Raw genomic sequence first — 19,436 nt, forward strand, 5'->3', positions numbered from 1 at the left:
AAGAAAAAATAGATGAGAACCTCTTTTTCTAGTAAGAGTAATTGCTACTTCTATAAACTAATACCCAGAAACTTGTGAAATTTGTTGTACATTTTGCATCACAGATGACAATAAACACATCCATAACAATAACAAGGGCTTGTTTTAATAAACCATTCCAGGCGTTAAACACATTAATGACCCATGAAATAACTGTTTCATCTGCAACACATTAAACAATGTTGTTATAACATTTTATTAATTGAAAACCTACTCCATTCTCTCCAGATAGGAGATTACTGACTGGGTATTAAAAGAGAGATGTAGAAATAAGTTTCTTTGTAAAGGAAAATGAAACCTATAAATGAGAGGCACCCAGTCAGGTGAGTAGTGAAATAACTATCTTTTGCCAATTTCAAAGCAAGCTTTTTAGCTTTTAGTTTTCCAATCTTATGTTAATCTATTCACTTAAAGTTCATTAGTAATTTGGGAATTTAAACTACTAAAAAATATTTTGAGCTGTAAGTAAAAGGCACCACTGTTCTGAAACATTAATAATATTTCTATTGTATGCAGCCTTGAATAAGCTCAAATTAGCACCTCATTTCTTTAAAGCCACATTCTTGAGATGTTTATTTTATAAGTCTCTTCTTCAAATAAAAGCAATAGTCAAAATTGTGTCTTTGATTTGAGCACAGTGCTACTCCTAAGGAGTAATATAATTAAAGATGAGCATATTCCACTACGAATTAGCCTTATCTGTGCAGAATCCTGACTGCACTGGCAGCACTGCAACAATTATAAAATATAAACAGGCTCAAATCTTCATCAAATAGGAAACACATTTTCTCTAACAGCATAAGTAATGTAGTGAGCAATATATATAAAACTATCAGTCTGTTTTTCCAACAATTGTACATTTTTGAATAAAAGAAAAAATCAGACTGAAAAAAGACAATTATTTTACTGTCTGTTTCTTAGATATCAGAAAGAGAATTTTGAAATTCATCAAAGCTAACCTTCTGTTATGTACAACAGGCTAAGCTGAAAAGAATGTTAACAAGTTCAATTTTCATTCAATCAGCACTACTGCTCTCTGAAATGTTTCATTGCAGGAAAGAAATAAAAATAATCTATATGGTAATTATGAGGATGAATCCCCCAGTAACTTTCAGCTACATGAAAGGTCAGTTCTATTCAAGATATTTTATCAGTCCCCTGCACATACTCCTGTCCTGTCATTTTAAATCTGAACAGCATTTTATTTTCCCATTTACAGCTACCTGCAGAATTAAGTACTTAAGCCAAATAAGAAAAAAAAAAAAAAAAAAGAAATGTTGAATGCTGGCAAAGGCTATAATAGCATGGAGATAAATCGTTCAGCTGCTCTCTCTCAAGCCTCTGGGGCTGCAGATTTTTCTTCTCCTGGTGCACTGTGGGTATTCAAAACTTGTTCAACATGATTTCATTTCATTTCAGGCACTGCCTGAGAAAACTAAATTACAGAATCAATCATACAGAAGGTCAGAGTGAGACTTCATTACAAGTATTGCATGCTTGCATGAATATCTTTCATTTATGACTGACCCAATATGTCACAATAGCTGTCTAGTAAAAATAATCCACTTTCTGAAATTGATGTACTACTGATGTCAATGCTACTCAGCAGGCTGGGCAGATTAGAGAGAGGTGTTAAAAAAAGGAACCCTCAGGAGCAAAACTTGTAGTTTTATAGAATTGCCACAGTTTGCAGATTAAAATAATTTTTTATGGGCAGCTCAACAGAAAACAGAGCATTAATATAAAATATTGGGGGTTGATTTTTAATCAGGCTATTGCTGTTGATTTCTGCTTATTTATATTCAAGTATTTATAGGGATAATATTTGCATCATGTAAATCCGGCATTCTTTGAAGTCAAATGTACATCAACACTCCATTTTTCAGTAACTCCTTTTTGAACATCAGAATTTTATTTGCATGTTATTAAAATATTAAAATTAATCAAACTGCCTCCGTTTTATCTCCTCTTTTTGTTGCTGTTGACTGTTTTTAAATGGTAAAAAATGCTGTAAAGATAAATGTGTTGTGTTTGTTGCCAGTAATAATGAAGTTAATCAGCATTGTGATAAATTGTCACTCTTTCCATAGTACATATATCATAATAGCATAAACAATGGTTAACTCACCAATACAATCTTTAGTAATTGCTAGGTCACAATTATGCTGAGAATAAATTTATAGATATTTTTCTTCCATCATAAATACTATTTTCAATATAATAGTACATAAAGAATATGTTAAACCTTTTTTCTTTCCCTTTTCTGTTTTCCAAATGTGTGTCTTCCTGTGAGTAATATGTGAGATACTTGCAGAAGCATTATGTGGTACTTAGCCAACTCCATACCCTGAGGGAGACATAGGAAAACCTTGACATAACCTATTTTTAACCATGCCTCTGGCAATTCTGCATTCAAGTTTATAGGTGAACATGTCAGGTAGTACATAGAAAAAAGCCAAAGTCACACAGTATTAATCATAATTCTGTCCAAGCCCATTTTATTTTTTCAACATTTGTGATTTAAAATCTCATGACATTTCTCAAGGTGAAATTCTTCTAGCAGGCTTTGCAACAGGGTAGGACTACATTTACCTAAATTAAATATTGCTTACAGTAAAGCCCTCTAATGCTTCACGAGATAAGCAATAAACTCAATGCAGTTAATATTAAAATTATTTAAGTTTGTATTCAGCCCAAGAAGCTTTAGTGATTAGCAGTACACCATTAATACAGCGTTTAAATAAGACTATCCCAGTATCACTGGATAAGAACATTGTTCTGTAAGTGTGTACGAACATCATAATTATTTTACAACCCCATCTTTAGTTCTTTCAGATATAGTAAATTCAATTGACCATGAAATGAAATTTCATAGTCAAAATGCCTCCTTTACATTTTTTTATTGCTGCAATAAAGTTTTTATAGCTCCAAGGCAAGGTAATTCATGAAATGTCTAATTTAAGGATGAATTCTAATATTATTAATAAATATTTACCAGTTTAATAAAGTGCACATTTTCTACATAAAATATGATATAATGTTTTCATTTTTTTATTTTTGAAATACAGATTAACTGCTGGAAAATTTGACTGCTGAAGAGAGCTATGTGAGTTCAGGGGAAAGCTATGCAAGGACCTTCTGTTAATATTTTTAAACTTCCCAAAGCTACCTAGCATTTATGAGCAGAAGAGAAAAAGTCTACTGAGTAGAACACAATGGCAGGGGCCACTCCATCTCACAGCATGAAACAAATCAAGCAGTTGTGGGGACTGTCTGAGATACAAACCTCCCTATGTGGCTCCTCCATATCAAATCACACAATTCCTCATCAATTCTCTGCCACAAAACTGTAGCACACAAGTTTCCAAATCCATAGCTTTGAACTGGAAATCACCCTAAAAAATGCCACTGGAAAGCTGGGGTAAGAAGGCAGGAGCTTCTCTACCTCTTTTCACTGACCTGTATGGGAACAAATCTTACCAATGCAGCCAATGGAAACTGTGCCATTAATTTCTACATTGCACAGTCGAGGGAAAAGGCAAAGATGTGAAGCCTCCCATTCAGCACCAGAAGAGCTGAGCAAAGAAATACATAATCTAGAGGCCTCTTCTGGTTGGAAGTGTCAAGTTGACGGCATTTACTCATGGAAGAATCACATTCAGTGAAAGGTTGCAAAATTAAAGGGCAAAACTGGGTCAGGTTACAAACCACTCGATAACATTGAGGGGATACAGGGACACAGAACACCAACCCAGCCCACAACATTTTCTGACCAAGTTTCATTGTATTCAGTGCACACACACTCCATTATTTTTGTTTCCAGGCACAACATTCCTAACTCTCAGGTTTTATTAATCTGATCTTCCTTCAGAAGTTACCCAACATGTACAGTGCAAAATGAGATCTAAAACAAATACCACATCCCTCAAGGCCTGTTTTAGGCAGTGCCTGTTTTGGACCCACAGAATGACTGAATTCTGTATCTCCTAAGTAATGAGCAGCTTATGTTTCACTCTGCATTAGTGCTAGCTACTCTTCATGACCTCCAAAGAAATATTGAAATTTGCAATGAAGTCAGCAGCCTGTAGAATTACAGAGAAATATTTACTGCCTGTTGGTTTGTAAATCTTTAATTAATTTTCACTTGCCAGAATAATAAAAAAAGAAATCACAACATAACAACACAACCTTTATTACAGTCCAGCAGTAAATATGTATTTTCACTATGTCAAGTTCAGCAAAAGGTCCTATATAAAAGAGCTAATCAAAAAAAAATACAGTTGATGTAAAATATCTTTTCAAGCTAAACATTCACTTGCTCTTCAATATGCAACACAGAAACTAATTCCAATTGTAAGCACTGAGTTTAAAATGCTGAGTAGGATAAACTGGCTCACAGCTGTGTCTCGTGGCTGGCAGTGTGGATGTTACTGCACAAAGCTCTCAGAAACCCACCCTGGGAGATCCCCTGAGCCCACAGGGAAACACTGCAACAAGGTGGGAACTGCCCCATGCACCTCCCCTGGAGACTGCAGCCCTGCAGTGGGTATGGGTTCTGGAGGAAACTCCACACGGCCCTGCTTGTTCTAATTAACTCTGGAATTAGCCTCACAGTCCCCATCACTCAGCCCTTGCACACCCAGTTCATGCCTCCCTGCTCTCGAGGGCTCAGACACAGCCCAGGAAGAGAAGACCACCCTGCCTCAGCCTCTATGGCCAGCAAGAGCACTGGACACAACAAAGCCTTTTAGGGCCCTATATGGCTGAGTGTTGTCAAGGAAATACATCCCTGTCACTTCTATTATGAGTGTAAAAAAATTAATTCCCTTTTATAAAGATTTAGCCCATGGAATATACAGGATACAGGGAAACACACTGCTTTTTTCCTGCTGCCATACTGTATCTGGCTCTCCTTCTGAACAACTCTCAATACTGCACTCTCAAAATATCCTGAAGGATGTCAGATGTGGGTCCTACACTTCAAATACAGACAAACAATTAATTCTAAATGTTGTAGTTCACCCTGGCCAACACTATGGTCTTTCAATTCTTGATGCCAGTGCCAACTGTATAACACATTTTTGAACTTTAGGAGCACTTGGGATGCACATGATGCCAATGGATATGGGCTTCCAAGTCCATTCCAAAAATGAAAATTCTATGTTCGTAAAGCCTGACCGCTTCTTCACAAGAGATCTGCTAACAAACAGTATAGCATAGCATTGTACATTAACAAATGTGTTTATGTTGCTGAAACCACCAGTATTTAACCCTTAACCATTTGGCAACTGCCTTAGGGAGCTGAGAAATAGCCAATCATTGTTTGCTGTGTAACAACACGTGTCATCATTCATCCAGAACACGCCTGTAACATGACACAGAACACTGGCAAAACCTTGGCCAGGCACCCAAGAAAACACACAGATCTTCTGAGGGGTCAATGAAAACTGAGAGATGGCCCAGATCTACATGTGACAGACATCATTAGGCAATGGGAACACACAAAGAACCAGACCTACCATATGCAATCCATTGCTGTGGATGACCCCGTCCTGCTCCACGAGATTCCGGGATATTGTGATAGAGGGAAGATCCAAGCTCTGGGGGGGAAACTGAGGCGTAAATTCATTTCCTTGTGCAGGCAGCTGGTCACCAAGGCCCTGAAAGGGGAGCAGAATATCTGCCATGCCCAGTGAGGGATCTGACTCGGGCGGGGGGGTAATGGGTGGGATTTCAAACTCCTCATCCCCAAGGCTCGGCGTATGGAACGTCTGCTGGAAAAGGACAGGACAAGGCAAACAGGGTTAGGGCACACAGGGCTCAGCAATCACCTCCACACCTGAAGTCCAAATCTTAGTTTTTTTTCAAAAGCAAATTCTATAATAACCAATAAAATTTTAAAGTTTCATATGCTGAATGGGTCTGCGGATCATTCTGATTAAAGATTTAAGTCTCATTATCATATGGCTTAAGTGGAGTATCAGTATTAACAGTTTTTTAATGTGTACTTAATTAGCAACATCTGTCTGTTGTTAGTCCGAATATCAGCTACATTGGATTTGGCTGAATAACAAACTGCCCCTTTATTGATATGTTAGTAAAATAGCACAAACAGCTTACATTACTCTCACGCTTCATAAAACACCGACAATTTCGTAGCACACACACAACAGGAATTCAGCACTGCCCATTTCACATCTTTTGTTTGCTTTTATCCACTAACATGAAATATGACCATTCTTTACTTCTTTTCCATTCCCAAAATACAGTGAAGCCTTTTAAACACAGGTTGCAATTTGGAGGAGAGATGTATGAAAGCGTGAGGGTGATTACAGCAGCTTCCAGTGCCTTCTGAAGCAAGCCAGCTTTGTTTGAACAGTAGGTTTGTTATAACTAAACACCTGTTAAGATGCCTTGAGCAAAACATTTACTGCCAGTTATCTTCAGGGTTTGTGCATGTTTGTTCGTGTGCATGTGTCTGTCAAAGATAATCTTTATTCAGAGTCTGTATCTGGCTTCAACATTGCTGACTTTTATTTGGGAAACAAATGAGCTACGCTTATTCAAATTTTTTGAGAGTTAAATGAACTTTCATGTATTATTTCAGGTCCACTGGTACTTAATAATAGAAATGCAGTGCTTGAAATTAGGCCATTTTAAATGTACCCAAATCAGGACTGCCTTGATCAAATTGGGCAGTTGGCAGGCCTAAAATAGGCACTCTTGTCTTGTTCTGGACATGCAAGGCTGCTCTGGGATTTGTTTGTTTGCATTAGTTCAGGATTCAGGTTGGGGTGGAAGGGAGAATTGTTTTATGTATTAATTACATTGTTTGAAAGAGTGACTTAATGCCAGTTAATTTAAAAATGATAAGTTCAGTGAAAGATCTCATTAACTGCTGCAAATTGTCATCCTTCAAACTGTTAATGATGATATAAATTAATAACCGCTTGAGAGAAGACGGAAACTGAAACACAAGGAAAACCTTTGCTTGCATATAGAACCTGTCAGCTGTCATTATTGGTCTCACACCAGAAATGATGGGGTCCCAGATTGCTGCAGTCTGCAGCACCATCAGAGTCTGCTGAGACTGTGCCCATCTCCTCCAACTGCAAGGCTGTAACTCCATTCTGGATGGGAAGGCTGGGCCTGGATTAGGGAGATGTTTGACTTCCCCACTGCTGTATTACAAAAGGTGTGAATTTTTCTTCTCAAGGACCTCGTGGTTCACAAACACAAAGGATGGATTGGCCAGGAGAAGTGGTTGGCTAATGAACATAACCCTATGGCTGCATTTGCAGTTATTTTGGCACTAATGTGGTCTAGTAACAGATGCAACTGTAATTTGTGACTCATTTGCTACCCCATTACTGCTTAATGAAATCTAACATATCACATTAACAATACGGATAAACACTCATTCTTGATATGTGGCATTTGGCTGTTTTCATTACCACTGTAATTAACACTTGAAATATTATTTCAATAAATATTTAAGGTGCTTTAAAATGAGTTGTAGTAATCATGACATAGAGACAGAAAACATAAAGCAAATGTGTGGCTTCTAAGCCTGAATGTGCTCTAAGATTACACTCTTAAGGCATTATTTACAGAAATAAAATGGGATTCTAGCTCAGCAGTGCTCAGGCCCAAAATAATACTGAGAAAGCTACATTCATGTTAATGCAAAACCACTATAATTAAATACATTGTAATGCAGTAATTGCAAAGTAAGGTTCACGCTTTAATACGAACAGTAGCACTTAATCATATTTTTATTCCTTGTTCAAGCAAAAGGGTTCAGTGAAATCAGTATTATTATGGTACATTTGAACCTCTCGTTACTTGACATATTTATGAGATATTAGTTATTATAAGAACTGGATCTTTTTTCCCCATCTAACAGAATAATTCCAGGACAGCTGCAGAAATATATAACACAGCTAGATAATAATACATTCATTTACTTAGAAAGGTAGCATTCATCTTAATACTTATAGCTTAATACTTATAGCTACAAATGGGAGAGTAAATTGATGAATACCTTAACATTTTTAAATCTGAATTTAATTCTGAGTGTGTAACTTATCCAAATATGTATGTATCTTAAAAAAAAAAAACAAAAAAAACAAAAAAACAAACATATAACAGACATAAGACTGAGAATAAAATAGATGTAATCTAAGAAGAAAGCAAGCCCCTTAGTGAAGTAGCCTTAAATCCAAATCACTGGGCTATTCAGTCTGTAAAAAGAGCCTGAATAGTATGCAATTTGGGACTGCAGAAAGGTGGTGTTATGACCAAAAGATGGTATAACATTTGTGAGATTTATCTTACCAATCACATTTTTAGAAGTTATTAACTTTTCAAATATTTATATCTTACACATATATTAAAAAGAAAAAAAAAAACGAAACAAAAAACCTGTGTGCATGGTTAAATGCCATCTGTACTGAAATGTTCAAAACATTTGTTCCTTTTGATAAAAATGCAAATCTGGAGAACTGTTGTATCAACATATAACAGCCAATGTCTGACACGGTGAATTATCACAGCTGGAATTAAATTGTCTCTGAACAGCTGCTGGCAGCAGAGCTTTCATCAATGTTTGATTCAAATGTAGGAAAGAAATTCTACAGAAAGAAACATCATGTTGTCATTACAGATGGGGTTTGTGTTCATTATCACAAATAACACTGGAGCTAGTGCCAAATAATATTCCCTTATCTAAGCAGTCTTGCTGGGTAAAAAGAAATGGTGACCATTGTATAAATGATTCATAAAATCCTACCCTTAATTCTAACCTTCATATTTATTGTTACACCTCTCTGCTTATTTTCTCTGAGGTCACTGTTTTAGAAGGGCACAGAAATACCTGTGACTGAGCCCCGCTTACAGCACAAAAATCAGGGCTGCCTGGTTTTCTACCCTTTCCTCATGTTGGGAAGATCATTTATGACACACACCCTCTAAACACTTCTTGTTCTGCATATTGCTGTGCACATACCAGACAGTGCACGGAGTAAGAGCTTGGGTTTCAAGGATGAGCAAATGCAGTTTCTGTCTGGCCTTGGGGTCAGGATTAGTGTGGTAATTGTCCTTTAACTGGTTATAATGTGGCCCCACCTAGCAGATCCATGGAGCCTGGAGTTCCCACACTTTCTCCTGTTTCGATTCTCAAAGGCAGTGATCAAATGCATCATCTCCACAACCCAGCCAGCCTCCACCAGCCCAGCCTCTGGGTTTGTTCTGGACCCTGGATTCAAAAGATTCCTTGATGTAGCACATACACTTGAGGCAACAGGGCTGGCTTTGGTTTTCTATCTCATATGAGTATTGAAAACCCAAATTAAACCATTTGTATCTATAACAAAAATTAGAACATTAGCTAGTAATGACTATTACTAAGCTTGCTTTCACAGTGTACACCTACTGTGCCTTTTATTTGTTTCCTTCTGTTCATAATTTTTTCCATACATAAAGCAGATTTGTTTCTATTGACATGCTATGTAAGTAACAGCCTTATGGACAGCTAAATTGACTAGTAATGGAGAGCTGTCAGGTTATTTTCTTTCTCATTAAAGTCTTTATTTTGTGCTCCATAAAACACACAGAAATTCGGCACTTCACTCTTCATCCATTCAAAGTCTGTTAAATTATCACCGCAAACAGCAGAATATGAGCATAGATAAAAAATAAAAACATCTACCTCATTTGCAGCAAGAAATGCATTATTTGCCTCTGCCATGTTCATGTAGTTGTTATTGTTTCCAAACTGAAAGAAAAATAAATATTTGGATTTAATATATGCCATGATAAACTTTTCTTTACCCCATCACTGGCATAGAAAAGGTTGGGAGAAGAAAACAAAAACAACAAAACCAAAACAACAAACAGATAAAAAGTATTTGCAGATATTCTTTGAAGTCAGAACTCGAATGGATTCAACAACAACATCATCATCATCATCATCATCATTATTATTATTATTATTATTATTATACATACTCTGCATCCCCCAATCTTTACAAGGAAGATATTCATGTGCATCTCTCCAATTTTTTTTGCCCATGCAGCAAAGTCAGCCCAGAGACCTAAAGGTGGCTTTGGAGATTAAGAATCTGTTAGGAAGAGGCCCCCAGGAAAGACATTTCTACTCTACTAAATGTTTTTTGATGCACATTTTAACATTTCTGCCAGTGATCCTGACCTAGAGGAGTGCTGCAGCCAGGAGTAGCTGCTGTATTCCTACTCCAAGCAGACCTTGCTCCCAAGAGCTGAAGGCCAGTAAGGGGAAGAATGAGAATCTGCAATGCTGTTCCTGAAGTCCCATTCTTTCCACAAAATTGAAAAGCCAAACAATCCCCCTTTGTTTATCTTCCACTCCAGTGGAACTCCCACTCTCCCAGTGAACATTAACACCTGAACATTTTGCAAATCAGAGAAACTCTGACACTGAGACCCCGAGATGTGGCCAGTGCCCCTCGTTCCCACTGAGGAGCAGCTCTCATTCCACATGCCAGTGATCACAAGGAATTTCCTTCAATGCCAGTCACCTCCTCCAAGCTCTCCAGTATGAACATTGGTTGAGGATGATAGGTACTTTTACTTCTACAGACTGAACACAAACAAGAAAGAGAATTATCAGCATAATACCATGCCTTATGCCCTTGAACAGCACTTCCAAAGGCATGTAGGCTGGTAACCAGCCCTGCACATGTTCCCAGAGCAGGGAGGCATCCAGAGTTCTTCAAGGAACAGACACCAGGCATGTCAGGCACCTACAGTAAAACAGGGATTTCACATGTGCACCTTGCTCCTTCCAGGCACAGAGCACAGAGCAAGGCAGAGTGATAAGGGAAGGAAAAGCCCCCATACAGTCCCTGCCACATCACTGCTGCTAAAGCCACACTGAGAATTCCTCCATTAACTCCCATTTTCTAGTTGGATAAAACAAATATTTTCAGGAAGGCTTTGTTCTATCTTATCTTGCCAGATCTTGGTGGACCTGCACCCCCTCCTCAGCCCCACAACAGCAAACACTCCCAACAGCAGCACAAGCTCTGTAGCCAGTGTGTGGGGATGGGGGACCATGCACTTGCACAGCTTGCTCTTTCCAAGCAAGAAGCTCTGGTGTGCTTTCAGAGCAACTGAACCTCTCCTGAAAGGAAAACCACTTTGCTTCAGCTCCATTTGCTACAGCTGCACTAGGTGCCTGACTGCTTTTAGCAGTGAAATGTTTCAGAATCTCCAGTTTCTCACTGGAAGGACCAGTGATCCTTTCAAGAAAGGCTCTTTCCCTGAAAATTCAAACATTCCTGGCAATAAGACAAAGTTAAAAGGAGATTAAAAAAAAAAAACGGGAAAAAACAAAAGAATTGGAGCCTTGTGTACCTGATGAATTGTCAGATTGACTAAACAGGACATCAACTAAATTAGAAGACACTCATAAGGAGGGAAGGAATACAAAATGAGATCCCTCATTCTCAAGTAACAAATTCCATTTGTGTACTTATCATTCTGAATCTTTCAACCTATAACACATGTTAAGCAACAGAGGCCTTAGCACAATATGTAGGCTGCCTCATAGCTATTAAAACTCTGTTATCCCCAGCTATGCAGATACTCAAATAATGTCATCCATTTTTTAAAAGCCCAGATGTCACCCATGTTTGGAGATTAAAAAATTCAAGTAAAATTGCACATTCAAATGACTGTTTTGGCACATAGGGATGTGTGTGTGGATTTGTTGCACAAAGACACTTCTTCAGCTCAACAGTGCGATCGACAGGATAGAATTTTTCATGTCACTTCGTGGCAAACTAAGAATGATTTACATGAAAAACTCAAATGGCTCAAATAGAGCTGTTCTTTCTACAGTAACAAAAAAAAAAAAAAAGAAAGAAAGAAAGAGAAAAGAAATCAAGTTTTCAAACGATACCTAAGGGCAAAGGTACATTAGGCAAGGATTACTCTAACACTGGATGAATAAGTGAGGACAAACCCTACCCTATTTTAATGACCTTAGCATCCTAAGGGCTCCAGTGCCCCAAAACAGAAAAGTGGCTGATTTTTTCCTTGAAGAGTAAAATTCTACATTGTTTTGATGGACATATATTGCTCACAGCACAGCTACTGCTTTCTGATTGCCAGCGTGGTTTTCCTCTCTTTTGTTTTATTAAAGTAAAACAAAGGGGAGAGTGACAATTTAATTTTCCATTTTATTAAGACTGTGGAAGCAAATGATGTAACAAAAAATGTCAAAGCTAAAAGTTACAGGTACATATCCTTCAAGTCATTCTGTTCTTAGGCTATAATATTTAAGACCCCATTGTGTATGACTCAGGCAATGATGTCAGAAACTGGAATATTTCAGCTTTTGTTAGGATGGATCACAACTAATATTCTTCACATTTGTTTTTTGTCTCTGAACTAGAAATCCAGTGAAGGCACATAACAATTATCAGTGAGTATTTCTAAGATTAAACTTCCATATTATCTAATGGTACCTATAACAACAAAAGAAAATAAAATGGTTATTATCTTAAGGACCTAAACAATTCAAAAAACAAATTAAGCTTAGAGTGAAATAAGAACTGGGTTAGAAATCCTCTTCTGAACAGTTAGTCTGCGAATGTAATTACTGAAGAAACTACAGCTAATCAGCTGTGAATTGTATCCATTAATTAGTATTTGCCCTGGAGAAATAAGAAAAATCAGTAACAATGTTAACACTGCAATGCACTGATGAGTACTGAAACACAGGGCCCTCAGCATTTAGTCAAGCAGGTGGCTCCAATGGTCCAAGTAATTTAAAAAGCTCTCACCTGAAGTGCAGAGCTGGAATTACAAAGCACTTCTTGCATATCTTTGTATCTATATAAGGCTATAATTAATGGCTTTTAATTTAGAAACATTTTGTGATCAGCTGGGAACAGTTATAAATCATTCTAAATAGAACAACGTGTTCTTGCCTATTTTAGTAAAATATTTTTTTGTGAAAAGACTCTTGTTGCAGACAATATTTTTCTCTGTTTATTTTCTTAAGGATCCCTTGCTCTGACTCCTCATGAACAGCTCAGAGCATTGCTATGGTTGCCAGCAGGGATCCAAATTAAAGGGGAGACCCAGCAATTTGGCCAGCCCAGGCAGACTCCAGGGGCTCCCACCTGTTGGGTGTCCCTGGGACAGAAGAAGAGTAAGAGGCACACTAGTCCAGCTGCCTCTGTTTGGGATGGATGCTTTGCAAAGAACTTTGCCAGAGCAATTAGCAAGGTTTTGGTTAAACTTTTTCATTTCAAGAAGTTGGAGCTCCCTTGCTCTGTAACTAGGAAAGAGTAAAATGTCTCCAGTTTCCTTTGGCAATACACACCATCACATTACAATTTTTTTCATTTGATTTCAGTTCAAACTCTCTCTTCAGTTTTGATGAACACATTAAGTGGGAGTACCCAGCTGACTGCCACCACCAACCCATGGAAACCACAGGCATCTGCCCATTTCAGGAAATGAACTGCACACAAACAAAGCCTCTTCTGAACTTGCTGTGAATCACAGCTTCCATGCCTCATGCAAATCACTGCATTAAAACTACAACAGTTCAGTCGCCTGCTCTTGTATTTTGGAAGGGCACCTGAATCTTGGCACTGCTGGAATCCCTCTGGACAGACAGGAGGACTGGAATGAGACTGGATGCTTGGTTTACTAACACTTTGTATAAAGCATGTCCAGAGAACTCATTCATTCTAAAATAGCTTGGTGAAGCTCTTCTCTTCTCTTTGACTGCCAGACCTGAAGCCAAACACCTGGTCTTACTCAGCTCCTCTAGCAAGGCTGTGTGTTTGTAATGCAAGGGGGAAATTCACATCTCTCCTCCCTCACCACATGCCCTAATGAAGCCCAAATCAACTCCTGCCCAGCACTGGGATATAAAAACTGTATCCCTGCCACACTTCTACCAAGTGTGTGTTCTTAGACCAAACCTCTGGGGCCAAATGTTAGGCTATTTGTTTGTAATCAAGGGATAAGGCACTTGGAACTGGCACAGCACAATGCAATTTGCGTTTTCAAACCACCCTTTGTACTCACCAGAGCTTAAAAATTGGTTGGTTATGAAACTGAGACTAATGAGCAGTTGTTTTAAGGCAGAATTCTGGTATGATGAAAGCCACAGAAAACCCTTGGCAGCTTGGGATAAAAATCAGTGATTAAATGTCCCCTGAATCTGAATTCCAACTAAAAAAGTCTTCAGAAAATCTCAAATGTTGAATTGTGGCCACTCTCTGGCCTCTTTGGCAACTGTGATTGACTCCTCATAACAAGAGATAAAACAGACAGAAGAGAATTTCACTCCACAAAACTATAATAACTTTAAAAAAGCTTCAAGATTGAAGCAAATAACATTTGAAGATGTTACTATTATGGACACAAAGAATAACATTCTGAACCTATAAAAGTTAATCAGAATTTGGCTACTGATTTTCATGGAGAAATTATTTTACTTAAAATGTTCAGTCATTAGTATTTTTACAACCTGTATTTAAATTGACTGACTTGTGGTGCAATTCTAATCTGAAAATGTTAGAACTCACATCCAACTATTCATTTGCTCAAGTCAAATACAGAAATGTATAAGCAACATAAAACCACACATAAAGGAGCATAGACTTTTATCTGAGCATCTCAACAGAACAAAATGGAATGTTTAAAAAATAATATTTTTACACTCAAAAAGAAAATTTAATTCAGCAGGCAATTTTGTTACATATGCCAAATAATTATTTTTACAATACTGATGTTTAATAATGCAACCTCAAGGAAGAACAACCATTGGAAAGATTATTATTCCAGCGCAGGATAACAACAAAACTATTAAATGTGAATAAATGTCCCAAATGAAAAACTTAAAATATATCCAGAACAGGAATGAAACACATTTCATCGTCTACTCATACCTAATCCATCAACTTAAATTTTGCTTAAAAGGAATGACTGCAATTCTATACTCAAAGAAAGACTATACAGCATATATCTGAGAATAAATAAAAAAATGTATAGTTATGACAGAATCCACTCCCTACTGCCTTTTTTTTTTAATTAAAGAAAACCTTATCCCAACCCTTACTGGAAAACAGAATTTGGACTTAATTATCATGATATCACCAGTCTTTTCATAATTTTTAGGTAATGTCTAGTCAAAATATACATTTAAAGTTTGTCAGGATAGTATTTCTATTCAAAATTCTCACTGCCTGTAGAACAAGCTCTAAACCAGTTCTGTCACAATACTACATGTCCTCTTGTGTATGTATTTTAGGCAGTTACACATCCAAATTCTCTTATTTCTGATGCCAATTTACTGCTTATGGAAAATGGCACCCTTAAAATGATCACACAGCATTTCTGCAGTAAAATTAGAACCCATATTTTTTAAAATATAGCAATTAATAAAATCATTCTTTTATGGTGTGAGCATACTTGTGGTTTTCAAATATCAACTAGCACAAATATATTTTATGGCAAGAATCTCAGTTTTATCTTCATATTTGGCAAATTAATTCCTCTGAGGTTACACTACCCTTATGAGTAAAATGAAAGATAACAATCCCAAAAGATGTAATTACAGACCAAAACTAAATTACTTTGCAGGTCTAAGTACTGTATCTTAATAATTTCACCAGAGAACATCTTCACTGCATTTGGGCAGATTTGATTTTGCTGCCTGACCAATAATTACAGCTCTGGAAAATACAATGTCTGATAAGGACATCAATTAAGAATGAGCATTGTGTTATTTAAAAAAAAAAAAATTCATCATGTTCACAGCCTGTCTGATTGAATGAAATGCCAAATTAAATTAATGGAGATTGCTAAGTCTAGCTGGCTGGTGGGGAACCATGCAGAAAGTGGGACAGCATAGACAATAAACTGTCTGTAATTAAAAGATGAGAAGCTGGACTAATGCTACTTCAGCCTGATTATTCCAAACAAAACAATATACACTAAAATTATTCTGGCAGAAGTAGAAGGAGTGGGAGGAGGGCTGGGACAGGAGATTTTTTTTTTAAATAGTATTAACTATCACCATCTACAAACAGCAGTGTCCTCACTAGATGTATTAAATTAAATACTGAGGGTATTCTCATCAGAAAACACAATTTATTTTCTCAATGAACATAAAAAAACCACAAGAATTCTCCAATCCTTTCTGTTCTAGATGGATATCCAGCTAATCTCTGTAGAGGCTTTACTCCTAAGTTATTATGTGTTCACAGGAGGAGCAGGGAGTTATTTTGTGGAAGAGCAAGTCGTTCATACAAGTTTCAAGGTTTCAGAAGCAGTAGATGGTATCCATATTCCTCTATGAAATACAAGTATTCTATTTTGATTTTGCTGCTAGAAAAAATGAGGCGGAATGTTGAGAGGTGCCACACCAGCAACGTCGTTAGGTATTCATATCATTGTGAGTGAATGAAGCATTGTTTTAACCCTTGCAAATGAAGAAGAAATTTTACCTCAGGATGAATGCAAAATGGTAGCCTTGATGTTGACACTACATCAGTACCCACAGAAATATTGGGACTCACTCCTCTGGCAGATGCCAACGATTCACCACAGACAACAGGCAGCTCTAGGAGGGTATGGGTTGAGTCACTGAGCATGAAGGAGATGGAGAGCTGGACCAGATGCAGGCAGAAGACATTTGGGTCAGCCTCTGAGCATGTCAGTAAGCACAAAAGGTATCCCAGTTCATCTAAGAGCAAACTGCTCTGTGTGTGTACACACAAGGGTAGGGACAGTGCTTCTGTCAGCAAGAGACACCATTTTGGAACACTTTTGTGAAATACTGGTCCACTAGGTAACATGTACTATAGATGCCAAGTTTATACTTGGGACTTTCTGTTCATAATTTCAGAACAAATTTAAGATTAGTTATTTTTATAGAATAGTACAGTAGTAATCTGCTTTCTGAGACAGATTAGAGTGTTTTCTTATTTTCAGTAGTTCATGTCTTCTGGAAGAGGGATAATTTCCTGCTAGGTTCTGCCTAGAAGTCTGCTAGGACTTGTCTTCATGGACTTGTGAAGAGCCACCCAGGAAGTGTCATCCTTGGTGACTTTGGCCACCAGAACCTGTGGCACAGCAGTTAATTCTCTCCATTTCTTCCCCATCAGGATCCTCTATCCCACCACATCTGGATAATGCAATGACCTGAGGGAATGCAGGCCCTGTAGAGAACCACAGGAATTCCTATAGGGGATTTCATGCCAGAAAGCTGCATTTGCTTACAACCACATCACTGATGATCAAAAAGCCAACAGACAGGAGCACAAAAGTTTCAAGTATGAAGTACCCATCTTTGCTGTCACATTCTCAATCCTGAATTTTAGGAAAATGAATCATCTCATTAGTGGTTCATTAATTATTGAATCTGTTCATAAATATGTGTAGAATCATACATGTGATGGTCTTTTGATATTTAAAATCTTTAAGCTTTTAATTCAGGGGACCATTTCGATTCCAATTTTTGAGTCTCAAACATCTGCCACACTAATTATTATATATATCCTTATATAAGTGAGGCTATGCCTGCATATATATGTACATAAATACATTCTCGAACTCTGCTTAGAGCCAAAAAAATTCTCAGCGGGATAAAATACTTGACTGAGATCTGAAAGAAAAATAGACATTTATATATTTTTATATAGTCTCAATATCCATCAGACACACTGTTTGCAAATAGTACAGATTTAAAATTTTTGGAAAGCAATTAGAATGGAAACACTTGAAGTTACTTTAAAAGCTTTCAGCCAGCAAATAAAAACTTTGACAATAACAATAAAAAGCACTGACTTAATCTCTGTGATTCCAGCCAAACGCTTTAATATGAACTCCTTCAGTGAATTCCACAGCCAAAAGCTGTAACTGAATAATATTTTGCAAAGTGTGATACTGAACAAGCCTTAGGAACAGTAGAGAAAGGAATATTTAATGGTCTCATGTTAGACATTTCCAGATCTCTTAAGAAGGACACATTCTATAAATGTTTTTATATGCAAGAAGTAACTTTGTATGAATATGCACAGTATTATTCTACTGACTGACAGTCAAGGCAATTCAATATATGCCAGACTTTTAATGCTACTTATTCCATATTTCAGTGGATGCATATTTAAAAATGGTTTAAAGACCAGTCCTGGTCTTAATATTTATATAAGATTAAGGTGTTATAAAATTAATCTGAATCTTGATAGTTCTTGATGTTCTCCAAGACAAACATACCAATAATTTTGCTGTTGCATGTTCAAAGAGTTTCAGTTTCCTATTTTGACTCTTTGTAGACAAAAATGTCTGTCCACAGTCTGTGCAGCTCTGCATTCAAAGGTAATAAAATGGAGACTCAAACATAGATTCTGGGTGTACCTCTGTGTCTTCCTACATATGCTAAGACTACTTCTCCTCTGTACAAGGATAATACAAATATCAAACTGAGACCAACCCACTGGGTTTCACATTATAAAAACCTTACAAGATCTACAGATGTTACTTCCCATAGTTCTGAAGTACATTCCCTATTATCACACCCTGTTGTTGCCTGAAGCCTGAAACACAGAAAGATACCAGATGTTAAGACATTCAGTTATAAAGCCAAGGAGAGGCCACTGTAGTTTAAGTCTTTGTTAAAAAATATATGAATATTTAAAGAATTTAAAGAATGTGTTTTCTTGCTTTGCTTTCTAACCTACATGTGTTTGCAGTGATGAACTACAAAATTATTTTCCCAACCACTCTCATGAGCACATACTTGTTGCTACAATAAACCAGATTAGGCATAAATGTCATGGAAGGGAAATATTGCTAAAATTGAAAAAGAACTTACTTATATTGCTCCTGTTTTTATGTATTTTTCTACAACTTTGTGGCAATTTTGATTCCACACGAGCAAAGGACTTCTCACACATGCAGTTTTCACGTCACCCATTTGATGTATGTATTTTCCATTACTCTAAACAGCTGAAATTCTACAGAAAGAAGATTTCATTTCTGATGACATCTGAGGACATATGGCAGTTACAATATGCTCTTTTTACACAGCTGCTCTAAAGAACAACGCAAAGCTAAAGCATAACTGAGCTTTTCCATGGTCCTGTGAGGAGATGGAAATGGCTCTTTGCTCCATGTACCAAATGGAAGATGGACAGCTTCTCAGAATGGCCTCCACACCCACAAAACAATTTTAAAAAAGGACCCAAACCAAGTCTGTGGCCCTGATGGTGGGGCTGCCCCTCCTATCTGGTCCCACAGAGGTTGTGACACGGAACCCTGGTGACATGGAGCCCCAACTCCCCTCCCAACCTCCGAGCACACCTTTACCCCCAGCAGTTCAGCTGCTG

At 37.3% G+C, this 19,436-nt stretch overlaps 1 protein-coding gene across 2 annotated transcripts in view; it reads right to left on the minus strand.

Moving 5' to 3' along the window:
• The window catches only part of TOX3 (TOX high mobility group box family member 3), a 74,834-nt gene that overhangs the window by 15,482 nt on the left and 39,916 nt on the right, over positions 1 to 19,436 (minus strand). The window contains exons 2-3 of one of the 2 annotated variants that reach the window (XM_077184949.1): positions 9,749 to 9,814; positions 5,559 to 5,810 (exon numbers count right to left, since the gene is read on the minus strand). In XM_077184949.1, the coding sequence (XP_077041064.1) occupies positions 5,559 to 5,810; positions 9,749 to 9,814 (318 nt within the window). Of the gene's footprint in view, positions 1 to 5,558; positions 5,814 to 9,748; positions 9,815 to 19,436 lie in introns of both variants that reach the window. The other variant, XM_054640880.2, reaches the window with a different exon arrangement.

Source organism: Agelaius phoeniceus, chromosome 12, assembly GCF_051311805.1.
Source record: "Agelaius phoeniceus isolate bAgePho1 chromosome 12, bAgePho1.hap1, whole genome shotgun sequence".
NCBI classification, from domain to species: Eukaryota; Metazoa; Chordata; class Aves; order Passeriformes; family Icteridae; genus Agelaius; species Agelaius phoeniceus.